We start from the raw sequence: 17,070 nt of genomic DNA on the forward strand, positions 1-17,070 counted from the left end.
TGATCACAACAAAGAATAGGAAGTTCCTCCTATTTCTACAACTACAACATGACCAAAACTTTATAAAGATTAATAAAATCAAGGTGTGAGGTATTATTTCTAAAGCCTAAGAAATATTCTCATGAAAAACAACCTATGCTATGTGTAACAATGACAAGGCAGAATTTATAATAAGAAAAACTGTGCACACATTCCTAAAAATGAAAACTCAAGACTTAGAAAACCACTGAGAGTAAATAACACATTATTTCTGGTTAGTTAAAATACTACATATGCAGGTATCCATACTCCTCCTGCATTATAGAAATACAGGCTAAGCTGTGTATCAATTAGAAAATGAAGTTTCTGTTCTTCCGTATCTCTAGTGGTTCACAGTACCATATGAGGTACTTGTATTGTCTTTGACACTGATTGTTTCACCTGCTTCTGTCTTCACAGTATCGAAAAATAGCTTCCTTAGTAAGACGTCTGTTTGTTCGCCTCATTTCTCCCAGCACTGCTGTCATCCAGTTCTCCACTCTGCCCTCTGCAGCCACAGCCTGCCGGAAATCCATCACCTCCCCCTCAGCTGAAATCATGGCCGTCACGATTTTCTTATCACCATCACCATCCTGAAACCTCAGGGAAGCTATGTTATCGTACATCTGAAACGCACCAACAGAGAAACTGACATGAGAAATCAAGCTGGAAAGAGTTAATTGTACCTAACCCTCATGTAATGTTGAAAGGAAATTTTCACCGTCTCCAAAGAGAAACGGAGCTGACTGCAAATAATCAAATAGAAACAGTGATGCATAGCCCAGCAGCCCCACTGCACAGTAAACAAGCAAATGATCAGGCTCAAGTGACTTTTTTTTTTTCCCCTATAAAGTAAGCAGCTCTCAGGAGCTATAGAAAGGTTACTTAATGATAGGTCATTATGTTGTATCTTGAACCTTCTCTACCATAACCGCTTGATTTGTTTGTTCAGAAGTTTCTTGAAGAAGCTGCCAAGATGTTCTTTGTACACAGGAAATGCTAGCACACACTTAGCATGATGTACAGAATAGTCTGTTCAGCTCTTAAAAGCACTTAAAAGTAAAGGGCACTTTGGAAAACCAGACACTGTACCTTTATCATGTGTTCCTGGACACAAAGTGGGTTACTGCTGCCAAGGATACTGAGCAACTCTTCATCAGATATAAAGAAAAATCTTGGGAAGGCATTTCGCTTCGAGTCCAGATAATCATTCAAGCTTTTCTGACATTTCTCCAGCACGTTATTTATATGGTGGAGGTCTGATAGACGATTTGGGGCTTCACAGGATTTTTTAATCGCTGGTTCTTCTGCAGTTTCATCCATTATCTATGTGGGAAATAAAATTAGAAAATACCAAACGGCAGTGAATTACATTTAATTACATTTAGCTAGTGACAAAACAGACTGCACCAGCAGTACAGGTTCTTTCAACAATGAATTAATCTTAAATATGGTTTCCTATACTGCAGTACAGTATGAGCACAGAGCTAAGTATGCATGTTCTTAAAGCTGAGAGCACAAAGATACTACTGTGAAAGCAAGTGTAAGAGAAGCCTGTATCCCAAGCCATGCAAGCATAATCACATACTCGACTTTGCTCCTACGTACAGTAGTATTTCAAGTACATGTATAGCATTGTGGAATCACAGTACAATTCAGTTACTTGCCTTTTTAAACATACTGTCTACGCTGTCAAACATTTCAGCCTCCTCTGAAAGCTGTGATCTTATATCTCCGCCAACAAAGATGCCCTCCAGGTACATCCATTTTCTCTGAACCACCATCCAGATCTAAGAGTTAAATGTTACCATCAAAGATTAAAAAAAAGAAAAGAAAATCCTGATTATAAATAAAAGTTAATTATTTAGCCCAACACTTTCTTCCCTACCTCAATTACTTCACCAATCAATGACAGAGTTTTTTCCAAGCGGTGAACAGTTGAAAGGAAAGGACCCACAAAACGACTGCCCAAGATACTCTGAAGATTGACACTGTTGTCATCAAGAATCTCTAAAATTTCATCTACAGATCCCAGAATAAAGCCACGCTTCTCAGTGCCTTTGAAATACATTTGTACAGTAAATTTCAGCTGTTCCCATGTTTCTGCTATGTCCTTCATACCCTGCATGTGCACATAGAAATGTGTTTCAGTTTTCAAGACCTAGAGAACTGTAATCGTAGCATAAAAATTAAATCAATTAATTCATCAGAACTTTTGCACATATTTCCAGCACTGGTTCGTAAAGAGGTTTATTTCAAAACATCATGATTGAAACCAAATGAATTCCATTTTTCACAGGCCAATCTTGCTTATTGTGATAGCAGAAATCCATATACTGCTGTGAAAGCCATGACAGCTAGGATTTTGTGCTGTTGTAGCATATTAACAGAGCTACTGATTTATTTACATTACGGCACCTCCCTGAAGATAGCAGAACTTACTGTCATGCCACTCAAGATCTCACATTAAAGAAAACTGCTGTCTTCTATGCCTTTTTAGCTTTACTATGATTTTTAAGTTACCTTCTCGACGCTAAGCTCCTTAACAGCTGTTCCAACTATTTCATTGATAATATCTGAGTGTTTGTGAAGTTCCATAGCAAACATATTCTCCAAAGTAAATGTTTCTGTTGTCATTTCAAATCTTGTGCCTGTTCTCTCCATAAGGTCTTGCCAATGCCTGTATAAAATTGATGTATTAACAACTATACAACAATACAGTAAAAAGAAAACAAATGTTTTGCATTTTACAGTTTATAGAAGAATCAATACTTGAAAAATACAAAGTACCCTCGTCATGATAGTCCACTTGCATGCCATTATGTAAGTTCATTAAGGAGAAATTTTCAAGCTACAGGACACAGCGTGACCCCAGTAACAGAAAGTTCTAGCAAAACAAACACATTCTTCCTACATATTAAAAAATGGATTTAAATAGGTAAGAGCAAACCTTTCTCTTAAAGCTTCATTTTTCAAATCAAGCAACAAAGGAATGGAGTCTCTAAATGCCTTCAGTTTTGTTTCCAAGTGACAGGCTGCTGGCATACTGCGGACTTGTTTGGGCAGCTTTCGAAAAGCTTTAAGAAATCCCTCAATTCCTTCCTGAAGAAACTGCACATTGAGGTTTATCCAGAGTGTCCGAGACCACTCCTCTTTAGCTGCCTGGAAACAAGGTTATCAGGAGGAAAAGAATCATATTTCTCTTTATTTTTTGGTACAGCAGGATCCAGAGACCACAGTCAGGATATACATGTGATTGCATCAACATTTCACAAACAGAGAAAGAGGTGGGTTAACATTCAGGACAGATTCATAACCAAAATAAATAATGAATAAACCAGAAGTAAACATGGAGAAGTGGAAAATCATTCTTAAGAGCATAATTTACAGTTGATCAGTCTGGCTGCTGGCTCATCAGGGCATTTTAATCTTGAAAAAGTAAAACTTCTTAAAAATTACAAGACTGACTAAAGCCTGAGATATCCACTGTCACCTGTATGTCCAAAAGTAATCCCACTGAAATAATCAGGAGACATGTACAACATAAAATCATCCAATAATTTCCAAGGAATGACTGGCTGTTCCTATCTGATAAATGTATGTGTTTGGTTCACTATGGAGACATTCTGTCCTCCTCTATTAACATTATTAAACTGACATCACGATGGTAAATCACAGGTCAGTTTATTTCATGCAAAGGAACAGGGTTTCTAGTAACTAAAGGACAACGCAAGCTCCTCTATCTCCCACCATTGCATGTGGTATGTGCCTGAATATGAGCGTGCATACACTTACCTTTTGTAATTCATAAATTTCATAGACTTGCTTTAGACCTTTCATATCATTCTGCACTTTCATTAAGTCAGGATACACTTTAGCTGGCAAGTCAAAAAGTTTCTCAACACTGCCCAGTTCCTGATGAATTTCTTCCAGTTTTTCCATTTCTTTTTCAAAAATGGCCATGAGTTCCAGTCCTGGAAAAGGACAGATGTGTTTCTAGATAAACAATCCCAGGCATTATGGGGAATAAATAAGACAGCATTTGCATATAGTTGGTAGAAATTACAGTACTAAAAATGTCATGTTGATCAGTTGATCAGTTTATATGTTAAGGAAAACACAATTTTCTTGTTTTACATAAAATTTGATGAATTTTCCATAGACCAATATTGTTAAGACACCACTTTACACACTTCATTTACCTTTATCAAGATCTTCTCCAACAGCACCAGGTCCCTCAGCCATGAATTTAGAGAAGAAATCTGCTACCTTTGCAGTGTAGTCCTCAATCTGTTGCTTTGTAATCTAGAGAGAACAGAGTTTAAATTGTTTTCCTCTCTATTTCTCTTCTTTTTTTTTTTTTTTTTTTGGTCAATTTAATTACAAATACTACCTCTGTGAACATTCTTTTTGTGCCTCCAAGGTTGTGATCAACTTCTGATGCTTCAAAGAAGAGAGCTTCCCACTTTTCCTTAATCTTGTCAGCCATCTCTTGCTCTTCTTTAGCCACCTAAAACAAAACAGTAATATCTCTCACAAGCAATAAATACTCACGGGAAAGCGAGAAAGATGTGCATTATAAATATGCAAATGATGGAAACAGCACTGAAGTTAATTAGTTTCAAGTTGTACCAGGAGAGGTTTAGATTGGACACTGGGAAGAATTCTTTCACATAGAGAGTGCTTAGGCATTGGAACTGCTTGCCCAGGGAAGCAGTGGAGTTCCCATCTCCAGAAGTATATAACAGACGTGTGGAGGTGGCACTAACAGACATCACTAAGGGTTTAGTGATGGAACTCAGTAGGTTAGGTTAAGTGATTGGACTTGATGACCTTGAAAGCCAAGCTAGATGATTCTATGAATCAGATTTAAACACATGCAATATGTCCATTTAAAATGGAGCTACCACTTCAAGAACGGAGGTTGCATTAGACAATTTCCAGATGTCACTTCTAACCTCAACAGTGCTCTGATTCTGTGAAATGTCTTAATAGGAAAACATAAGTTCACAGGGGAAGCATTTGTGAGCAAAGCTCAAATCTGAAATGTTTTATGAGACAAGACATAACATTCACCTACTTGAATATCATACATGGCAAGAGTTCGGTATCTCTCCCAGATGTCCAAATATTTCAGTTCCACCATAAACGACATGCCTCTGATAGCTGTGATTGTACTGAGGACAATTTTCAGCTCTTCCAAGGAATCAGGAGGTGTCTTAAGATTCTGAGACAATCTCTGTAAGAATAAAAAATTAATTTCCAGAGGCAACACTGGAAAAGTAATTAGCCAATTCTTACTGAAATACAAAACACAAGAAAATGACATGCTGACTCTTTCATTTTTAGTTTATGTAAAGACAAACACAACACAAAAATTTTTTTAAAAATCAACAAGAAGTAAATACCATAAAAACATAAATGTTTTTGTTACACCAAAAAAGAAGTTGTGAAGAGTGGTTTGAAAGGAATTTCAGAATTACCTACATGAACCATTCACAAACACAGGAATGAGAAAGCCTCTTTTTTTGCATATTACTGTTCTTTTGTTTCCTACCTACGCAGTGACAGCTCACCTCTGGATGTATGGCATGCTACAGCACATCACTCAAACTAATTCAGAGTGGTTCATATGGTCACCTACAAATCAGTGAAAGCTGTGTCAGACAACAAGAACAGAAAACACCTACCTCGATCTCCTCCTGAAGACTGAAGAGTTCCTTTCTTGCAAACTCATTAAGCAACTTTCCAAGGGAAATCATCCAATCCTTAGCTTTATCCTCCACTGCAGGAACTAAAGAACTCAGACAAAGCCTGATAAATTGTTCATCTTTTATCAAGGGCTGTTGAGTGACTTCTTGAGCTACCTTCACATAGAACTGCAACTTTTCATCGAAGGTGACATAGGAAGGCTCTTCAGCAGCAAGCTTCTGTATGGTCACATCTTTGTCCACTGTCCACAGAAAACAATATCTCTCCCAGTGGTTCAAGTACGTGCTGAGAGAAGTCAGGACTCTGTGGACATTCTGAGTGATGAGAGCAGCCTGCTCAGTTATCAGAGGGTTCTGGGAGATATCACTGTAAAAGCTGAATGTGATAACTTCACCTTCTGTAACACGCTGAGGAGGGCATTCAATACACGTGCCATGCATCCACCGCACAAAATGCTAGAGTTTTCAAGACAGGTTTGAAAAATAATTACCTTGTAGACAGTCACATTAGTCAAATAATTCATAGTTTTTTAGGAGACTACGTACAAAGTAATGTGAATGATTTCTTGAAACAACTGTTTTTCTCAAAGCATGAAGTTATTTCATACATGTTCAACCTGCTAGTTTTATGTTTTCGTTGCCCTCTTTTTTATGTTTTAATAAAGAATATTAAAAAATAGGAGAAATTTTGTTACTTATATACATTAACTATATTATACATTTTCTATGTTGCCCAAGACAACAACTCCTTGCTCAGAGCAGCCTCGCCAAGCCAAAAGTTTGCATACCCCTGGGTTATATTTTCCCAAACACTTGAGAGAAGAGATAATTTCATCCTAATAAAATCTTTCCATCTTTCAGTCTATTTTTTTTTTACATCTCCACTGAGTGACAAGCACTGAGAGAGAAAATCATGTTACCTGAGTAAAAATTGCATAAAGCTTTATGGTGATTTCTTTCCTGAGTCATCAGCTTGCACAATTAGGACAGCTTAAAATTAGAACAATGTACTGGATATTTTTATTTCACAATAAATCATTATTAATCTTCCTTTTGATATTAACTCTTGCCCAAACATAAAGTAAGATTAATTCAATGTAATCACAAGCAAAATAAGGCAACAAGTAAATCTTAATCAAAAATCACCTTTGTGACCTCAACACAGTCTCGGATACATTGTCCTGCCATTTTCTCAATTTCACAGGCATTGGGTAGCAAGATAAACTTTGGAGGAGACAAAACAGCTTCTATTTGGAACAGTGGCACATTTGCAAGAACAGCTGCATTAAAAGCTTGCAAATTCCTGGGAGAGGAAAAAAATCATGTCAAAGATAGCAGTGAGCTGCCCAAGAGAGACTGCAATTATGAGGTATGCATTTAGATATGTGAGCATGTGTCAGAAGTCAGTTAACAGTTATTCCAGCTGGAAACACTGATGCGTATCTGAGCAAAATTGTCCCACTAAGACTGACTTAGTGCAAAACACTGACTAACTAAATTAAGTTACTGAAAGGAATGAATGGGAATATCTCAGTGCAAAAGGATCCTCAGACTACGGTTTAAAGATGTGGATCATGAGAGGGAGAGATGGCTGGGAAGCTTCTATAACCCTGCAATTCTCTGCTAGAGATGCTGTAAAAAGCCCTTCTAATATTTTGCTACAGGAACCTTCTTTGTCCCAGGTAAAGCATAATCCAACAAATCAGTGTTCTCGTACTGCTGTTTCCTGCTCTACAGGGATGCCATGGGCACCCAGGCAACAAATTTACAAGACTGCATTCTTCAGTAATACAAGGTTTTAATTTTAAAAATAAAGCAGAGATACACAACTCCATACCCTGCAGAACAATGTACCTTATTTCTCTCTCTTGCTGACAACGTCAATACCCATTTTCTCAGAATTCAAGTCTCTCCTCTACCTTGTTAGCAGTTCTGCACTCTTTGCACAAAAGCAGTAAAAATACAAGCCTGTTTCAAACTGCAAATCATTGAGGTGTTCAAACAGAGTATCATTACATGAGTTTAGAACAACAGACTGAGAAAAACCTAAGGAGCGAAGACTAAAAATACATTAAATTGACTTACTTCAGAATTAACTGTATCAACATCTGATAAATTCTATTTTCCCAGTATGCATAATAGGAAGCCAATTTTGAAGATTTGTCACTCTTTATATTGACAATCCCTTCCAGTTGTGTTAACAGCTGCGGAATTGCAGTATACTTTCTAACCATGTGATCTATATCTTTTGCTCTTTCACACTTAACATACTCAAAAAATTCTTTCACATCTGCAAAATATTACAAAAAATAAAGTTAACAAGTGCAGAAGACTTAACAGTCTTCAACAGTGGGATAATTAGCTGAGCTTTATTTGTGAACATGAAATTGCTCTTGTATACTAATAAAATATCTTCATTTAATAACACTAATTTATTAATTTTTCAGTCCTCTATTTTATATGGATTCAATTATTCAACAGCAATTAATAGATATGAAAACAATCTCCATAAGACTCAAAAATCACAGAATCATTTTAGTTGGAAAGGACCCCTAGAGGTCACCTAATCCAGCTCCTCTGCAATGAACAGGGACATCTACAGCTCAGTCAGGTGCTCAGAGCCTGCTCCAGCCTGACCCTGAACATCATGTGGTGTTATCTTAGCAACTCAAAAATGCAGATAGTAAAGTAAAACATCACAGAGCTCAGAAATGAGAGTATGTAGACTTACTGGGAAGCACATCACCACTTTTTGAAAGTGGAAATTTAAAAAGATTTGTTGATCCTATTTGCAGAAGATTGTCATTTATGTCTCCAGATTTAGCATGAATCTGATGGACGAGGAATTCAAACTTCTTGATGGCTTGTTTACATCGGACTATAAAGTCATCAATACCTTGAAATAAATCATAATCGTTTGCTTTCTTTCACCAAAACTTTCAACATCGTATCAAAATTATCACAACCAGATGTGTTGGAAATAAAAGTAATACAGATATAACTGCAGATAGAATAGATGTTTTCACATCTAATCATTCATCCAGTTCCTTTCCAGATTTAAGAGTTTATATCCATTCCCACTTAACATTTTATATTTAATGAAAACATAAGAAATATCCTCCTGGATCAGACCCTGCCTAATGTATTATTAGACCAGAGCAATAGTATGTACTATTTATGAATATACTGATCTCATCTGGCATATCAAATAGAGTGCAGAATTGAAGAGACTTTTTAAACTGAAAATCAGTATCTGAGGCCATTTTAAAATAGTATCACCATTACCTAAGGAGTTCCAGTTGAGTCTTCTTTGCCCTAGTTTGAATACTTTCCAGAGCTCTTGAATATGGTCATCAAGAAGTTTGGTTTCTGCTTCATTCAGTGTTCCTACTACATTGTGATAGTCATCCAGCATATGTTTTAATCCATTTGCATACCTAATAAGTGTAAAACACATTAACAGCAACAAAAAGAATATAAAAATTGTACACTGGAAACATTATTCTGAACATAAATAAAAATCTGCAGGAACAACTATGGAATATGTATTGATCATATATGCAATTCACTTCCTTTCAAAAACAAAAGAAAAATCCCACACGATCCCAATAGCAGCTAGAACAACCTCTCCTGGTCCAACAAAGTGTTTGTCTTAAACAAACCTCAGACTGAAGCACATAAAGAAATAAAGTAAATAAATTTTAAAGTCCAGTTAGGGCTCTTGTTGGCATTTTTATGTGCCTAAACGTCTGTGATAATTGGGGCAAAAGTGACTTATTCAATGCTGCACAAGAAAGCAGCAGCGAGTTCAAACGTTAACTGAAATTTACATTAGATGAGCAGTTCATGGCAAAAACAAACAAAAAACCAACTAACTTTCATGCTTTGTTTTTCCCTCAGATTTTCTTCTGATATTCATTTGTAAAACGCAGTCTTTACAGGGTGAAAGGATGTAGACAGCACCAGAGGACAGACTGTTAGCGTGTTATGGCCATTAGCAATTTCGTCTTTAAAAAAAGAGGTCAGTAAGAGCTCTCATATTTCCAAAATTTGAGGACTCAGGACACACTGAGGTTTGCAGGGAAATCACTTGAAACATTGATGCAAGTGTGTATGCAAGCAGTTACAGCTTTACCTAATATATCTGTCTTCCTGTAATGCCACGTTTCTTGCTACTTCTGGGACTGGAAACCCCAGCTGTTCCATGTACTTTGTTTCAGTTATAATCTCTTGGAGTCTGGGAGAAAAATTCACTAGGAATTGGACACTTTTCTCTGTGGTGATAGACTCCTCTTTTACTGATGTCTACAACACAAGAAAGAGCAGAAACCAGAGAAACACCACCAGACAGTTCCAATGCAAGGAAAAACTTAACTTTTGGGGACATGTGATAAGATGGTAGGTAAAAGTCAGACGGTATGGCTGACATTCAAAGCTGGTGGAAATGCCTTTAATATTTGATCGGCATCTCAGCATTCTATTAGACAAATCCCACTGACCATCAGATAGATTTCAATTATTTCTCAGAGAAGCCTGGTATGTTATCTTTCTATCTCTTACCTGATCAAAAGTCTCTAGACTAACATGAGTTGCCGGCCCATCAGTAATGACTATCAGCAGAGTTTTTTCCAATAACAGTGGGAGCATCTTTTCTGTCTCATGTCTCCACTGATCATATTTCTGATCTTCATATTCTTTCATCCTCTTGGCCACTTTAAGATATATTTGCTTGACCTAGAAAGGAAAACTTTGTATCATCTTAAAGATCAGGAAAAATTATTCACTATCCTGTCTTAATAAGATTTGTTTCCAAACTGTATTAAATGAGAGGGTAGGTAATGCCTTGTAATTTATGCAGACAATGAAGAATTTAGGTTTTTGAGTTCTGTCATTGATTCTGTCACTCTCTCTCTGAGAAACAGTGAAAAGGTTTCCAATCAAATTTTCATGACTAACATGGACCACTACGTGCAAAGACATTCTTCAGACTTCATTCACATAAGAGCATTTTCACATCCCTAGAAGAAAGGTGCGAGGAAAGTATTTCTTCCTTCATTAAACAGCAAAGAAACCAACATACTTCTTTTCCACGTTCACTAGCAAGCAACCCCTCTACTTCCTGAAATCGAACAATAGTGTGTTTGATGCGATAGAAAAGTGATCGGGACCAGTATATTGCTCCAGCCAGTGGAGGATGATTCTTGAATAAGGGTGGATCCATGAGGTTTTGAACAAAGATTTGTTTAACATATTCAACCTAGAAGAGAATAAAAGAATCACTGTTAAGAATAATTTCTCTATTTACTGTTCCACGATCAGCATCTAGCTTGGTACAAAACACAAGCTCTGAAGCTAATTCCAGCAACAGGACAAAAACAATGATTTTTTATTCCTCATTCATCTCTTTGTTGTATCAATTGCATTACAGAGAATGTTTTCCTTCCTGTACCTTGTGGAACAGCTATTTTGTCTTTGTGTTCTTTGTGAGACTACATTTTGTTGTGAAACTTGGTGTTCTTGGAAATATCAAGATAAATGCTATGATAGCAAAGGCTTTCCAATGTATACACTTCACGGTAGTTATTTTCACAGAACTGAGAAATTATTTCTGCCTTCACTATTAATCTCAGGCATGTTTTGGTCATACCATAACGTTCCGTCCAGCATCAGAAAGCTAAAAGATAGCTTTTCTCAGGGATGACTACTGTTGTACCGCTGCTCACAAGGTAAAGGAACAGCCACAAGCCTCAGAGTACAGGCAAACATCCTTCACTTGCCATACTGTGCTACACAGATTCAGATACGTACATCATTTCAGCAAATAAACTATACTATCTTGCATGCAGGTTCAAAAACAGGAACAATTCTTAATTTTTTAAAACCTGTCAGTCTTTCAGACGGTAAATACTTTTGTTGAAATATGTAGAGAGATTCATAGATTTATTTTTTTCAATAAAGTACTTCATCTATAAAGAAACCCTCATTAAATACCTCTTTACAGTATTGGTCCAATATGTCATTGAACTTCATCATCAGCTGCTTATTAATTGTTTCACGACAGCGGGTGTTTTTGAAGTTCAACAGCATGTCAAATGCAGTTTCTGCTGATCGAAGAGTCTTAAAAGATTTATCAATAAAGTTTTTGGCATCTTCTTCAATACTCTAAATGGAGACAAACCAAGAAATCCTGTTCCTTAGACCTTCATCTTATGAAACCAAGAAAGGTAGGCATAATGAAAATACCTTTTTGTACCAGCTGTAAAGCATATTTTTACTACTCTTTTGACTTATAAACGATCTGAAAACTGATGGCTTTCCAGTAAGCTACAAAAAACTAATGTTAAACCTATGTCTGCTGGGCAGGTATGGGAGTCACAAAAAACACTGTAACATCTTTCATTTGTTGAAGACCTTTCATTATCTGAGGGATAAAGGGATGAATGCATCCAGAAAGAGCTCAACTTATTTGTGGAACCTGATTAAGATACGCAGCATTCAAGTATAGGGAAGTCACATGTACCCTCAGGTCATGCTGTAGTGATTTTTGCCAATGAATACAAAGCATGTTTTATCAGTTTGCAAGATAAAGTGAAACTATAAACAAAAAGAACTTGCAAATAAAGTACTGACTAAAAAAAATGGTTGAATACCCCTCATTTTCATTTATGTATTTGTTCACATATATTTTTTTTTCAAACACTTTTTTTAAATGAAAATACTGATATTCTACAAGGAATTGTTATATAGAACAGAATAAGGGAGAAAAAAGTCACCATATGTGCTACTTACTGAAACTCCCACTTTAAATTCTTCCATAATTAATTTCCAGTCATGTGCACCTTCAAGGCTAAAAGGGTCAAAAGCCAGCTCTTCCATTGGACTAGTTAGTTCAACCACTCTTCTCAGAAGATCATCAACGTACTTTGGATCACCTGTGACAGCTTTCATTTCAGAACCAAATACATTGTGAAACTCTTCAGTGACCTGTTCATTCAGAAGAACAAATCAAAAACCGTTAATTTTAATGGGTTGTTGGTTTCTTTTCCTGACATTTAACACTTTTCTGTTATTATTTCCTTTTAAAATAACTATACCCCAGAGAACGATCCATTCTTGTTACCATTTACATTTTGCATATTCCTATACAAGACACTAAGTACTTTTAAGAAAAACAGCTCTAGAGGCCCAAAACTGCAGCTGTCAAAACAAAAAGCACTCAGCTATTATTACCTTTTATTTCACTAGGTTTTTACATACACAGTCTACAGAGCACCTGACCAGACAGACAACAAATACTTCTGGTTATCCTACTCTGAAGGAGCCTAAACAGAGCATCTGTTCGTGTATGTTACCTTACAATTGTAACACTGATTTATGTACAGTCAAATTTTATATTATGGTATACTCAAATAAGTAGTCTATCTAAGATGATACCACAAGCCATGAAAATTGCAAATCGGTCAAACAATTATTACAAGTCTGTATATTATTAACAGCAGTACTGTACACAGTAATACCTTTCCTTAACTAACACTTGAGAAGAGTTATTTCATCTCCAGCATTAAGAGCATCATTGTTAAAGTCATTGCTCAGGTCCTGAGGTTACACACACACAGGAAAAAACAAACAGATAAAGGCTATCAGCATTTCAACAACTACAGTAACAAAAGAATCTCCTCTACATAAGCGGATACTGATGACACAATCATACTCTATAATTACTTTCTATACAACTACCTGCAAAATGTCATACAGATCTTGACAGACTGAAGTCATATTATCTGTTTTCCCAAATAAAAGTTTTCGGTCAAATTCCCAGTGTTGCTCTCTTCCTGATGCTTCAATCTGGGCACGAACAGCAAAATAAGATTTCTTCCACTGTTCAAGAGTACTTTTGGCCTCTGCTATTTTCTTTTTTGCAGCAGCTCTATCTTCTCTATTAATCAAATCAAAAGAGTTAATATACTGTAGGCAGAAAGATTATAGATATGAAATCTCAACTGATTAGAAGCTGCTAAAGCAGGATATATTAATTAGATCTAGGTTAAACTTTCAACTGCTATATCTCAATTTTCAGTGGGACTGATTTTGAAAGGAGGTATTACTTCTGGACTGATTTTAATTATATTTACGCCACTTTTGTAGCACAGTAATTGCATGGTGTTTATTGATTTACATCCTTCCAAGAGAAAAGAGGACAAACATCTGTTTCTTCAGGACCGGTTCGGTAATTTATGAAAACTACAACATAAATTGACTTTTAATTGGCCTTCCAATAGAACTTGAGATAGAGAACAACACTGAAGCATATTTGATGCAAGTATTATCTATTACACTTTCCATAAAACAAGTAAAGCTTCTAATAAATACAGACCAGTTAAGTAGGAATCCAGTACTTACTTAAATAGTGTATGCAAATCCACAACTTTGCACACTCGATTTGAAATTTCCCAAGCAATTCTTTCCATGAGGGGTGCCATCCTTTCGTCTGTGTTGTAATACCGTGAGATAATCCATACCATTCTTAAGGCATTCATCAGTGAAGGAATTGTATCCAAGACAACATGAAACCCCGTGCCATGTGTTAAATTCTATTAAATATATAAGTACTGTGGATAAGTTGTCATGAAAATACAGATACATGTTTTATAAACCAGTATTTATTCTACAGTTAAGAAGAAAATTCATGACGTTAGTAAATGAATAACTCAGTCAAGGAAACATTCTAGTGACTAAATTACAGAGATGGTTAAAGATGTGCAGATCTGCAAAGAGTTTTCTTAAGATCACATACCTTCAAATGGTGTTCCAGAGTTGAAAGAAATCTAACATTATCAAGAGCTTCCACACAGCGTTCCCTGAGGTCACTGAAGACTATATGTAAATCTGTGACACACTCAGACTCAGCTTCCTGTAGTATTGTCAAGACTTTTTCCACTTCTGGAAGCTTTGTCTGTTCATTAAGGTCACTTAAAACAGCATTTCTTACACGCCAGAGGTCAATTTCTGCAAGTGGACCATTACCCTACAAGTTAGGTGGAGTAAAATAAGAATTCTAAATTACCACTACGCAAGGGTGAGATCCTATAAACAGCTCTACATTTGTTCTTTTTTTCAGTATGCTGTATACTGAGAAAACTCAGATGTGATTCAACCATGAAAAAAAGACAGAATAAACTCTGAAATCATAAGTTTTACACAGGCAGAGAGGAACTGCTCATGGGGAGTATACCGTGGAGCTGGATTTGAAGATGCCATGTTTGCAAAGATGTATGCGCAAATAACTTCACAGACATGTAATATCTCCTACTGAATTGTATAACTCATATGTGTAACTGTTTGCAGATTCAGAACCTTACAATTGGGTTTTATTTTGTTTGTAAGATGATTTTTCAAGGGAAAATACAGTTTTTTATATATGTATATACGCACTTTAATCATTGTATTTTTTAATATTTCATGGCTACCACACTGGTTTTAGAAGTAAGAATGCAAATAACAGAAGTGCCTTGTCTTTCCACAGTTCCCTTGGTGGATAGGATCTACAGAAAACTGCTTTATTTTCTGCTTCCCAGAGTCATACGTGCCCTCACCACCTTTGTTCTACTTTTCTTCAATTAGTAAATAGTCTTTCCAACAATCAAACACGAAGACATTAAAACAGCGCACAAATCATTCAGAGAGACTCTTACGGAGATTCTGGGAGTAAATAAGCTCGGTTTAATGGAGCCATTACCTGTGGAACCTTTTTCAGTTGTTCCTCTAGAACTGTGGATATTAATTTTTGCCAGGTCATTGCACAACTTTCAAGAGCTTCAACCACTTCTGGAACTGTAGCGAGAACACTCACTTCTCCATCTAGATTTACAGTTGGCATGTCCAGTTTAATCTCTTCTGTCAGGAGCAATGGCACTTAAAATTAACTGTCTTGTTCCACCAGCATCATTAAAGTAACATCACTAAATGGCTTATGCCTTCCATTTTATTAGCTACTAGAGTATAGGCAGCTTACCACCTGCTCTCTGCCTGTTTGACAATATGGCAAAAGGCATCAGTTGCTCTATTAGTTAACACAATACTAAGATATATTCATAGAAATAACTGAAAAGCTCTCAGCTTTCAAGCCTCAACCCAATCACTAACTATTAAGAATTAGAATAAGGACCTTGCTGAAGAACATTATCAGTCCTCCCAGTACACACCATTAAATTTTCCTCAATGGTAGGTAAACTAACCCATGTCAGAGAAGAGATGCTAAACCACACATGAAAGCCTGATTTGGTCTACTGCTTTCTATATCCAGCAATAGCCAGAGTCTTCTGAACAGTGGGAAGAAACAGGGCATGTTGACTTTCCCTCCAATTCTTACTCCAGACTGAAAGAATGTCACAGAATTAGTCCATTTCCCCATACTGACTGCTATGCTTCAGAGCAGTCAAATACTACCGTTACCAGCAAGAGAAACTTTGGTCAGATCCGCAGCTTCCCCAGAAACTGTATGTATTTGTTATTCCAAGCAAATATTGTCTTCCAGTCTGAACAACACAGCACTAGCATAGATCAAATACTTGCCTTCAGTTTGCTGTGGAGTCAGATGAGAACTGCCTAAGAATTTCTGCATGTTCACACCATCATTCCTTATCTGAGTATTATGGTACCCCACAGGTTGCACTTCCTTTTCTGCAAAGGAAACTTCCACAGCCTGTTGCTGATCAGAGGAGACAACAGATAAAAATTCCTATAATTCAGACAAGCAGTCAGCAGAATACTAAGTAAGCAAATTACTCAGAGAAACACGAGAACTCCATATATAAAAGCTGTAACACATTTACCTTTGAGAAGATATTATTTAGCATCAAAAGAGTACTATCAGTCAGTAATCCAAACTCTATCACTTTAGGAAGAACCACATCAGCTTCAATCAGGTCATCAGGTTCAGTAACTGCTTCTAAACAGTATACAAAGAATCAGCACAGATATAATTATTTGGTACAAAAAGTAATCAGTAAAACAATTACATAAATTCTTACCCATATTAAACTCCAACAAAAACAAACTGTAATAAACCAGGTTTTATGCAAGCCACTTTCAAAACTACTGCTCTGTTTAATATTGTAGATGGCTTTTCAAAAACGGTAGAAAAATGACTCTCTATAACGCAGCCTTTCAGCGTAGAAATGGTTTTCTGTTCAAACCAAATAGCGGCCATGATTTAAACTTCTGTAGACAGACCGGGAAAATATTCTACAAATTGACACAAAACAGCTAAATAACATTATCATGGTTTTCTTTTTTTTTATCACATTTCCCATTTCTAGAAAACCTGAACACCATAGTCACA

General features: G+C 36.4%; 1 protein-coding gene across 10 annotated transcripts in view; it reads right to left on the reverse strand.

The window, feature by feature from the left end:
- Positions 1–17,070, reverse strand: part of DNAH10 (dynein axonemal heavy chain 10) — a 52,891-nt gene that overhangs the window by 31,750 nt on the left and 4,071 nt on the right. For 8 of the 10 annotated variants that reach the window (XR_005840131.2, XR_005840132.2, XM_040648371.2 and 5 more), the window contains exons 5-30: positions 16,562–16,677; positions 16,302–16,437; positions 15,466–15,623; positions 14,524–14,754; positions 14,130–14,320; positions 13,467–13,665; positions 12,519–12,713; positions 11,721–11,891; positions 10,810–10,986; positions 10,290–10,463; positions 9,865–10,034; positions 9,015–9,166; positions 8,461–8,625; positions 7,815–8,019; positions 6,876–7,032; positions 5,709–6,185; positions 5,099–5,257; positions 4,412–4,528; positions 4,221–4,323; positions 3,814–3,992; positions 2,969–3,180; positions 2,542–2,698; positions 1,907–2,140; positions 1,686–1,808; positions 1,111–1,344; positions 421–644 (exon numbers count right to left, since the gene is read on the reverse strand). Coding sequence is in view for 8 of the 10 variants with exons in the window: in XM_040648371.2 (XP_040504305.1) it covers positions 421–644; positions 1,111–1,344; positions 1,686–1,808; positions 1,907–2,140; positions 2,542–2,698; positions 2,969–3,180; positions 3,814–3,992; positions 4,221–4,323; positions 4,412–4,528; positions 5,099–5,257; positions 5,709–6,185; positions 6,876–7,032; positions 7,815–8,019; positions 8,461–8,625; positions 9,015–9,166; positions 9,865–10,034; positions 10,290–10,463; positions 10,810–10,986; positions 11,721–11,891; positions 12,519–12,713; positions 13,467–13,665; positions 14,130–14,320; positions 14,524–14,754; positions 15,466–15,623; positions 16,302–16,437; positions 16,562–16,677 (4,816 nt within the window). In the remaining 2 variants the exon portion in view is untranslated. Of the gene's footprint in view, positions 1–420; positions 645–1,110; positions 1,345–1,685; positions 1,809–1,906; positions 2,141–2,541; positions 2,699–2,968; positions 3,181–3,813; positions 3,993–4,220; positions 4,324–4,411; positions 4,529–5,098; positions 5,258–5,708; positions 6,186–6,875; positions 7,033–7,814; positions 8,020–8,460; positions 8,626–9,014; positions 9,167–9,864; positions 10,035–10,289; positions 10,464–10,809; positions 10,987–11,720; positions 11,892–12,518; positions 12,714–13,466; positions 13,666–14,129; positions 14,403–14,523; positions 14,755–15,465; positions 15,624–16,301; positions 16,438–16,561; positions 16,678–17,070 lie in introns of those variants that run through there. The other 2 variants (XM_040648375.2, XM_040648376.2) reach the window with 2 other exon arrangements.

Source organism: Gallus gallus, chromosome 15, assembly GCF_016699485.2.
Source record: "Gallus gallus isolate bGalGal1 chromosome 15, bGalGal1.mat.broiler.GRCg7b, whole genome shotgun sequence".
In the NCBI taxonomy this organism is placed as follows: domain Eukaryota; kingdom Metazoa; phylum Chordata; class Aves; order Galliformes; family Phasianidae; genus Gallus; species Gallus gallus.